At 39.1% G+C, this 11,186-nt stretch overlaps 1 protein-coding gene across 1 annotated transcript; it reads right to left on the minus strand.

Annotated features, from left to right (window-relative positions):
• Positions 1-5,952: 5,952 nt before the first annotated feature.
• On the minus strand, positions 5,953-10,977 carry fpgt (fucose-1-phosphate guanylyltransferase). Its single transcript, XM_051932950.1, has 4 exons — positions 10,751-10,977; positions 10,327-10,494; positions 9,660-9,752; positions 5,953-7,554 (listed from the first exon to the last, which is right to left on the minus strand). Exons 1-4 carry the CDS (start codon positions 10,830-10,832, stop codon positions 6,104-6,106), a joined length of 1,794 nt encoding a protein of 597 aa, XP_051788910.1. The 5' UTR covers positions 10,833-10,977; the 3' UTR covers positions 5,953-6,103.
• Positions 10,978-11,186: the final 209 nt, after the last annotated feature.

An 11,186-nucleotide genomic window follows, 5' to 3' on the forward strand; every position in this document is an offset into this window, starting at 1 on the left:
CTGTAAGCACAGAGAAGGGTGAGAAAATGGATAAATAACTTGGATGTTTACATGCTTCTGCATATACATGTACAGTACGAGCATGTATGCTTAAAGGCTTGCTGTCTATATACAGTATGTGTTTGCTTACATAACACCTTACTGAATTATATAACCTATTTAAGCAGAACATACTGCACATCCTCACACACAATATTCTTAGTAAACAAACTTAACTGAGAATTGTTTTTTTCTTTCTTTTCTTTATTAAAAGCTTTAACTTTTTCTCTCAAGGTTACTCTAGACCAGGGGTTCTCAGGCTTTTGGCTCGGCCTTCCACATCCAGGAATTCAAATGTTTTGAAGTGCCACAATTTTATTTTTGCTGTGATAAGGTATTGTAAAACTAAAGGTGAGATTTCTTTGTCCGCCTGAAAATGTTATACTTGGGGTGGCTTTAACAAAGGGTTACAGATTGGTTTTTTGCATCTTTTAATTTTTCTTAGGTGCAAATATTATATTTTTTAATGTATTAACAACAGTGTTGTTTAACGTGGAATAAAATTACAAATCCTGATATTTTCATACTTTAAACATACAGTTCGGAGCTTGAATTCCACACATGGCATGGAAGGCTTCCCCCAACCCCAGGGTAACAACAAATGGGGAGCATTTTACTGGCTCTGGGGGATTTCAGTGTGAAGTTTATAAATAATGATGTGCTCATCGTGGTATATATACCCAGTTGATCTTACCATTTGCACTGTCACACCTGTGTGTTTGGAGGACAGCCGAAGGGCTCTGGAATTTGAAATCCTCCTCCAGACCAGGGGTTGGCGCTGTTGCTTAATGTGTTTTCTTCTCCTCTCTCTGCTGAATTGAAGACTGGCACCCATACTACCTCTGATGTCACTTTTGTCATATATGCCCTCCAGGATGCCATATAACCAGCTCCTATTCTACCTCTGCTCAGTCTCATCTTGAACTGCAGTCTGAAAAGACCTGAATAATATCGCTTGGGATTATGGGGATTACATACATGGCCCAACCTTTTATGACCCGTCTGTGTTTTTAATTAAATTAAAAGGGCAAACTCAGTTATAGGACGCACTCCAGACCCCCTGGAGGTCATAGCGAAGTAGAGAATTAAATCAAAACTGCCTGCCATTATGAACAATGCTGCACATCCTCTCTCTGACAACACCACTGAGGACTTTCAGCCAATGAATTATTGAGCAGAAGTGTGTCAGGAAACGCAAACAGCAATACGTCTGTATAAGGTCTCACTGGGACTGGGCCAGTCAAGTCGGATGTTTTCTGTCTCTTGAATTTTTTTCCTTTATAGTCATTCCAATGTGTGTTCAGACCAAAGTGTGTCTTTATGTTTATTTATTTACTTACTTATGAGAGCTTCTGTAAAAAGACAAGTTTCCCCCTGGAGACAAAAATTTCAGTCTTATCTTATTCTTACAGCACACACCTTAATTTATTCAAACTTTAAATCTGCTTTTATAAAAACACACTTTGTAGATCAGGTTTGTCAAAACAATCATTTGTCAGGATTGTAACATTTGCTTACTGATGAGGAACATTTACCGTATATACTCGCGTTTAAGTTCTCCTGCAGATAAGTCGGGGCTTGATTTTACTGTATAATTTCCAGTATTTTATAATGTTGGTCATATAAGTCGAATACGGAAAACTCACTCTATTGGTCCAAGAGATTATAATATGCTAACACCCACCTGAGAGAGTAACCACGGAGCGCACTGCCTTTTTATGAAGTTGCAGCAATGCGCTGTATCAGCGCGTGCTCCTAGCCCCTCTGTCTCTATTGTGCCTACATGACCACACAGTGATACCCAAACTATTCTGAAGTGACATTTGCACTGATTTGTGTTTTTGTATCTCACACAGTCATACACCGTTAATGTAAGAGCATCCCTTATCTACGATGGAGTGTTTGATCAGAAGAAAATATGAAGCTGGTTTTAAATTGAAGTCGTTGAAGTGGTGAAAGAAATTCGTGACTGCGCTGCTGCAACAAAATTCGATGTGTCTGAGAAAGTGGTGTGAGATTGGAGGAGGCAAGAAGATGTAAAAAATAAAAAATAAAATAAATAAATAATAATAAAGTGTCGCATTTTTGAATGGGCATATAAGTCGGGGTCTGATTTTATGAGCAATTTTTTGGGTTTCAAGACCCGACTTATATGTGAGTATATACGGTAATCTGCAAGTCAAATTCATTCACATTTGAAATGTTACATGCTGGACGCTTTAATGTTCTAAACCTCTACTTAAAGACTACCTTTGTGAAATCAAACTTGTTAACTAAAGTTTATTACTTCAGACTTCCCATAAAACAGCCATTAGCTCACATAAATGATCAGACTAGCTACTGCTTATGCTTGTGTCTGTTTCTGTAATAAAGACAGAGTAATAAACATTACTTAGATTTCAAGGAAGCACAATAAACAACACAAATGTGGAGTCAGTGGATTTATTTTCTTGAAGGAAGCGCGCCGTTTCACATTGTGCATCTCTGCCATTATGCGCTTCTACTAACACATTGCATGGCATATGATGGGAGAGACTTGCCTTGGGCTTCAAAAAATTAATGAAGGTCTCTGGAAATTTGGAAACTCCAACTAAATACATTTTATTTTGGACTGATGTGTACTCGGATGTGTGTGAAGCAGGCACCCCGTCCAAGGATGAAAGCCGGCATACCCAGTGACTTCCAGAATATAAATGGCTGGATGGAAAACTACAGCCAAGTTCACAAGTAACTGAGAATAAACACAAAGCTTCTGTTCTTTTGCCCCAGATTTGTGTATGTCTCTATATTATAAAACAAATACCTGGCCCCTTGGTAAACTCGCCAAAGTGACAGTTGATTATTTACTACACCTCACTCTCAAAGCATGACATAAATCATGTGTTTTCATTTCTAAATCTATGATGGTATCAAACAATCATGAAAGCCATTTTTGCCTAGAAAGCTTAGGAAGAATCTTCTGCTTTACTAAGTTAAACCAATAGTGATTTTTATAGGCAACACCACACCTGAGTTCAAACCCTGGAAATACTTCTTTTATTATGAAAAAAAGAGGATTGGTGTATTTTACTTCACAGAACATGAAAGACTATGCCAGGGGTCCTCAGTCACGGTCCTGGAGGGTTTTCATTCCACCCAGATTCCTAATTAGAACTCAGTCCTTGCTGATAATGAAACTCGGTATTTAACTAATTGTCTTGTTAGTGTTTTCATTCATCTAAGAGAAATTTCAATTGAACTGTAGAGTCTTCCTTCTCCAAGAACATTATTCATGTGTTTTGTGGACCAAAACCGATTTAAACTTAACAGTCCTTCCAAATCCGCTCTCATTTACATATTTTGTTAATTAAGAAGTATTACTGACATAATTCAAGTATTCATTGTTAATCAGGTAATCATAGACAGTTAAGCCCGCTCACTAATACCAATCCAGCCACAAATGCATGAAAAGAACAAGCAAACGACAGAGAGACCTGGGCGTTGTGAGGCAGGAATGACAGCTCCGTGTTACCACTCTGCATATACTTTATGTTAAACTATCTGTACTAAACTTTAACCTGATTTAATACTAAATGTATATTTGCATTTGTCCACTTCTTGTCACTTGATTGTGTGTTTAAATCCTGCTTTCGCTTTGCCCCTCTGGGGTATTCAGTGCGTTTTGATGAGAGAAAAAAAATGAGTTTCAATGATTTTTGCGCAAGACTGCAACATCGTAAAATGTGAAAAAAACTCAAGGAGTGGAAATACTTTCAGAATATTCTGTTCCTTAAATGCAGTAACTACATGAGCTGTGTTAAAAGAAATACAGAAGGAAATTTTGACACACATATGGTGTATTTCTCTAAGTATATCTGGATCATATACTGTACCGTACATTTACACTGATACAGCAGCATCTCACATCATGTGACTGACACCATACTCTCTCTGGACTATCCATGCTTTACTGATGGAGTGCGCTGGAACTATTATTGTAGGTTTTCTTATAGATCAGATGTTCACTCCTGCCATGCTACTACTTGCGTGTACTCAAGCAAGTTTGTCCTTTAGAAAAAATCTTTCACAAAACATGCAGAGCCTATGACTGCAGCGTGGGGTCTGGGGAAAAATGAGCCCCCGTATTTCAATGGACACATGCAAACTGACAGACTGAGGCAAGGCTAGGAATTTAACCTGAACTTCTACCATAAAGCTTTGCAACATGACCAGTGTGCTGCTGGGTCTGTCTGTTTAAAAATATTAAATACAACTGATCTTTTATTTATTTGGTTGCCCATGGCACTCTTAATAAATCTGTTTTCTGCTTGGGCGAGTGTGAATGTGCCCTGTAAAGGACTGGCATCCTGTCCACCATTGTCTGCTTCCTGTATTGAACCGAGTGCAGGTAGGATCATCGCTGGCACCGTGTGTCCTAATTTACTCCACAGCACCTGCAGGGATAAACCAATTCTGAACCGCTTCTAGTATTCAGGCATAAAACAGGTACTCTTCCACAGTCACAAACACTCATTCATATTGATTAATCCATACACACATGCAGTGAATGTGCAAATGTTGGGCAGCCCTGATCATTCTGGCAGTCAAACTTGAATCCTTGCCACTGTGATGTAGAAGACCTCACTTTGTGCCACTTCTCCACCAACAAGAAAAAATCTAAACTTTTAATTGGGTTTTAAACTAAATGAATAAATATAACATCGGTATGGTATCTGTTGCTTGACTGCACACTGCCTGCCTGCTGATTCTCTCTACCAGTCACTAGAAGACAAACATATGCACAAAATAAACAAGCAATATGGTGCAAAATAATGTAATAGTTTCTGAAAAAACAATATGACATTTTTTGAGTGGTGGGAATAAGGTTCCGCACAATACAGAGATGAATATAAGATGTGACGGATGGCCAGGGCCCTTATCCAGTCGGGACACCGATAGACTGGAAGGACTTGGGGAGAGAACAGACAAAGCACATTATCTCCCCAGGATCACAATATGGCAGCCCCCCGGGGATGCAGTGGTGCCTTGGATTCCCAAAGGGCTTCATGGGAGTTGGAGTTTGACAAAGTCATGTTGGTTTCCACCAGGGGGTACTGAAGAGACTGCGGAGCCTTACTTTGTCAGACTTCCACCTCACCTAGAAGTGCTACCAGACCACACTAATGGGCCACCGGAAGTATTCCCGGGTGGAGGATTACAGGAGCTAGCTGCCACTGTCCCAGGAGCCGGAGTTGGGAGGAAGAGGAAAGAGGAAGGGGCAGACCGAGACATAGACAGAGAAATGAAGACAAGAAAGTACCGAATGCTGTACTATGCTGTGTGTATTGGTGTTGTGGGAAACGATTTGGGTAGCGTTTCCAATGTCAATAAAAGCGTGTTGTGCTGGACTTGTACCTCACATCTGTCGGTGTTGGGCGTCCCCTGCAGGCCACAAACTCTAGCAAGAATGTGACACAGTCATGGTAAGAATACCCAAGATTATAAATTGATGCCGTGCTTACAGCCAAACAACACAAAAGTAGTGAATGGTGTCCAGTCCTTTATAACATGTAAGCTCTAAACTTTTTACTGCCTTTTTACATTACTGACTACAGAAGAGTATGTGATGGATGAAAGTCGGTGACATGCTGCACAGTTAGCTACAGAATGTTCATTTAGTATTTTCCATTTACATCCATACTACATTATAATATAAAGTATACAAATTACACAACTGATTTTAAATTATGAAGAATATACTATTTTAAGGCATGCCAAGCAGAACATTCAATGTATCTACAAAATAGTTTCTTATGGCAATGTTTTATATATAAGTAAGATGATTTCAAGACAGCTTTAGTTTTAAACAAAACTATTCCTTTAATTTCAATTATATAAAATATGAACTAATATTTATTTATTAAAATACTTCTGACAACATTAATTTTACATTTCAGCTTTCAAAGACAAAATCCAGTGTAAATAATCAGTTCAAGAAAAACAGCACTTTATATGAATGAAAGAGCCAACTCCCAATAGATACGCCACATGCGTAGTGATGATAACATTCACTAGAATTCCTTTGTTATAAGGCCAACTGTTTCTTTTGTTTAGTAGAATCAATTTCTTGGTAAAGGTGTTGTCTAAATTTTAACATTTCTGTTATGTCTTTGTAGCTAAGAGCTTCCTGCATCGACACCATTTGCACTCCCTTTACAAAGTGGCCACTGGATTTGCCACTCAAAGGTTCGAGCATTTGCAGGGATAACGTCGCCGAGCTTATTAAGTCAGAACACAAAGGAAAAATGCATAAATTCCACAAACTAAGATCGGATTGATCACCTGAGAAGACCAAACTGGAGACTGAAATGCCCCAGAGTTCAGCGCACCTCTTCAAACTTGTTCCAAAAAACTGCAGGTTTTCAGTTTCTAATGACGAGCTGACGCTTCTCTTGAGATCATCTCCTGATCCAAACACTACTGTTACAAACTGCAAGTCTCCATTTATTCTCACACACAATGAATGCATAAAAGTGTTGGGTGGTACCTGCAGACCGCTGGTTAGCCAACACCCACTTATGATGCAGTTCTCATTTATGGCAACGCCTGTTTCACACCAGGAGTATTCAATCACTGAACCTGGTGCTACTCTACAGCTAGGAGCCACAAGGCTGTGAATTACACAAGCTGCGTAACTGGAAGGTGGCGGTGCTGCACAGATACTAAAAGCTTCAGAAAGGAAGCCAAGCTCTGCCCTCAGTTTCTGGTCTCTTGTTAAGTGATACAAATACTCCTGGGTAGTACCAATGTGACAGAACTTGGAGTTATTCAGTAGAATTACTGTGAGAGGGGTCCCTTTGAGTAAAACAAATAGCTTCTTTCTCACATCCACCAGCTTTGCCGCCTCCTTAGTGACATTCTTCATATTTGTAAAATAGTCTGGTGTTGCTCCAGGTCCCAGTGCTTGGAGGAAATCACCATAGGCGTCTATTTCACAATCAAGGGGAGAGATTTCCTTAAAAAGCACCAGTAGCTGTGTTGCTGTCCCGTGATCAAAGTAGTACGTGCTATCAGTATACACAAACTCAGAAACTTCAGATCCTGAAAAATCGAGGTGTTGAAATAACCCTGATGCATTGCTGTACTTTGTGCACACGGCACCACTTGAGTACATTTTCTCAATGGCTGGTTTATGCAGAAAACAACGAGCCTTTCTATATTCCAGCTCTTTGCAACCAGTTTCTTGAGAGTCATCAAAAACAAAAACGCCATGAGTGGTCCCAACCAACAGAGAAGAAGGATGAGCCAAAGCAGTAAAGCCGGGCCTATCAAAAATCAGGGTCTCGCCTTCGCTAATACTGTACAATTCAATATCATCTGCACACGTTACCAGATATCCAGGCTTCATGCGAAATGGAAAATCAACGTATAAGGCCAGCTTAAGATCTAACATCTGGTACACAGTATTTCCAAGCGGCAAAGCTGTGAAGATTTTCCCCATTGCACTTGCACTTGGCAATCTCTGACTGTATCCACCTACATTAGAAAAAATGAAGATAGATTAATTAAAGAACTACATTAACTCTAGTTTGGCTATAAAATAACAATGAAAGATAAAGTAATGTAGCATAAAATTCACTTCAAGCACAACTGTAATGTAGTCTTCATGCACAACTACCACACAGAATATCCAGTGCTCTAGTCCTGTCCAACTCTCCTAGGATTTCATCTTCCTGCTTATTTAACTGGACAATGTCTTCATGTTCTCAGTCTTTAGGAGAACATTCTGAGAAACATTTCATTAAGTCCATTTGCTTGTTATAATTTAGTTCTTGAAATTTGTGTATCTTAACTGAATTACAAAACCAGTTGTAAAAATTGTGTATTGCTTTCCAGAAGAGGCGCTTATTCAGGATAATGTACAGTATCACCTGTGCATGCTCAAAATAAATTATGAACACAAAAAATAGTGTTTCAAATTGATTCCTTTAATCTAAACTCAAGGCACTTTTTCCAAAGTTATGGTAAACTTACTACTCAGTGAATGGTATGTGGGCTGCACAGTAGCTCATTTAATTGCTAGAGGAGTTTAGGTGTGGTTCTTGGCCAGCCACTGTCTGCATGTGCCTTTCTTGTCCCTTGCAGTACTTTGATTTTTCTCCAACCTCCCAAAGGATTGCATGTCAGGTTAGCTGCACATCCAAAATTGGCCTGCTGTGCTTGAACGTACCCTGTCCTGTGCTGCAGCCGTGTCCAGAGCCGACTCTTGCCTTGCACCCTGAATGAGCTCCAATCCATCACGACTCTAAAAATCAGATTGAGCAGATTTAAAAAAAAAAAAAAAGATGGATGGTGCAAGTGCCAGGCAGGACTATTTGGTATCCCAGCCAGGATGGATATGGCACCCATAAACCGAATGGGAGGACAACGCAAAGGAGAAGTGGGGGAAGGCTCTTATTTTTGATTATTATCATCTTCCATCCACTAGATGGCCACATCCCAGGACCTCAGTAACTATGAGGACACCTGCAGGCCATGATGGAAGTTGTAATGTTCCGAGTCAGCCCTGCTGGGTCCCATGGGTACAACCAGGGGGTGCGGAGGAGATTCACGATCAATGCTTTCTGGGACTAACTCTTGACCTGGAAGTGCTTCTATCCAGCTATGCCCTTGCACTGGAAGTTCTCCTGGGTTTGACATAAAAGGAAGCTACCCGGCCTCCTCCAGCTGAGTCAGAGATGGGAGGAAGAAAGGCAACACTCGCTGAAGGGAGGTCAACGGAGAGAGAAGAGAAGGAAGAATCGTGTTCAAAATTGTGTGCGCACAACTTATCAAGAAACTTTTGTGAAGTATTGGCATAATAAAATCCTTTGTTTTGAACCTGTGACTGTATTTGTGTTGGTTGTATCCAGAGTTTGGGGCTTGGTGGTGCCCCCAGTCTGTCACAATGGATTAAGAGTACATAGTTGAAACCATCTGATTAAGCAATGACTGGAACTAAAGAGACCCCTGTTTCAATAATGTTTGGAATTGTACATCTATTCGTACACTTTTCAGGTAATTTGCATTTAATCACTCTTGTCTGATGATTTTCACTTCAACGGCTAACTTCTTTAGCACAATTGTACAAACTTCTGGAGGACAGTGCCTTGACCAAAAAAACAAACCTGCTGGTAACTTTATGGTCAGTTCTTATGATCGTTCGCACTGTACCACTGCTTCCCAACTAACTTAAAAGAAAACACTTCAAAATATAATAAAGTTAGGACTAAGGTCCATGATTAAAATGTGAGAAAAAACTAGATCTAAACAATACATAAAAATTATGTTTACAGCAATACTAGTGTAACAGTACTACTGGTATTATTTTAAAAAAAAGTAAACAAGCTAATGGAAGTAAGATACATTTCAAACCAAAAAATATACACCCTTGCAGCCTAGAGAGCCTCACATTGTGCTACCAATGGCTGAAAACATGGCTGGATAAGAAGGACATTGGTGTGACACCATAAATAATATAGAAAGTATTTCAAAAATGTTAAATGCATTAGTAAATATGAATTACAAACAGAAAAATAAAATAAAAACCATGATGAAGGTAAGACTGAATCTACAATATGTTCACAGAAACAATCAGTTACCTGCATGTATTAGGAGAACTTTATATTCATTCAGTTGGTCATGGTACATCTCTTTGAGGTGATGTAGGCTCCACATTGTGGATCCACCATTGCCTTAAAAGAAAAAAAAATCCTTAGAGGAATAAAAAAATCTTCAAATTTGAACAGATCTTTTTACTTTTCTCAAAGATATCTGACCAACATTGCCATTATATAAATAGCTTTTAACTAAGCTCCCATTTCAATTTTGTGAACAATTCCCATACTTTCACACATGAAATAAGCTGCAATATAATTCACATATCCACTTAACCCACTTTTCCTGGTTTTGCCTGGAGTTAGGGTCCCAGACAGCAACACACTAAAAACATAAAAACAACACACAGGACTGAGAAGGGTAGGCTGACATTTGAATTCACTACATGACTTGCAATACTGGGAAAATTAAATAAAGATGTGCAAAAGTTAGGTCTATCGCTTAATTATACAACTCATCTATAAATTCAGGTTCCATTAATAATTTATTAATACATTAATTTGTAAAGCCAGGCCTAATAATTGATTACAGTGTATTTGCAAAGCCAGTTACCGAGTCAAGCTCTCGGGTTTACCTTTACCGCCCCATCAGCCCCTGGTTTTCCAGAACACCAGTCCGAATACGCAGGTACAGCCCGGCAGAGATTCTCACCTATTTTGTATCCTGCAGGATCAGCAAATACGTGATATTTAACACCAAGGGGGAGCTCCTTCCTTTGTATTTTTTCTGCTATCTGCAGCTCATATGCTTCCTTCTGACTGTCATCAGCGGCTGTAATAACAATTACATCCCAGAATTCTCCAGGTTTTACTCTTTGACCTGTTAAAACAAATGTAAACCTACTGATCTATAGACTGTAAAAGAAAAAAAAACTTTTACAGTGCGGATCCGCCAGTGGAAAATTGCACGGAAGCTCCGAAACTACAAGTTCGAGAGACAGTGTTTTTGAATCACTCGTATAAGTTAACATGCCTGTCACTTTTAATGAGTACCAGTATAGTGGTATTCTTACTGTCGCATAGATTTAACTTTAAATATATTTTTCCGTTGATGAGTTCAACAAAAAGACGCCTACCTCTCAGATTGTTAAACTTGTCCAGCCTTTGCCTCGTTACTTTTTGCAAGCGAGCAGCGCAAAACAGAGGAACGTCTGCCATTCTTTCAAGCGTTTTAAATCTAAGGAACTGACGAACTTAGACGGGTCAGCGCAAGGAAGAAGACCGTGAAGTAGTAATCGCCATATTTATCTTGGTTAAAACGCGTCTTCTTGTAGAAGTCTACGGTAAAAAAAAAAATAATAATAAAATAAATAAATGCAGTTGTAATATTACATTCCCCATTTCACAAAATAGGGTACACTTACCCTGAAAATTCATGATGCATTTTTTTGCATTACGTTAGAATTTTGTTGTAAGAAGATATTTTTTAAAAAGGCTCTGAAACCGTCATGTTTAGTGAGGGCACGGTCATTATATTTTATAATGTAATTACAGTTGCCTTTAGAAGAATGT

The sequence above is a fragment of the Erpetoichthys calabaricus genome, chromosome 10 (assembly GCF_900747795.2).
Source record: "Erpetoichthys calabaricus chromosome 10, fErpCal1.3, whole genome shotgun sequence".
Lineage (NCBI taxonomy): Eukaryota > Metazoa > Chordata > Cladistia > Polypteriformes > Polypteridae > Erpetoichthys > Erpetoichthys calabaricus.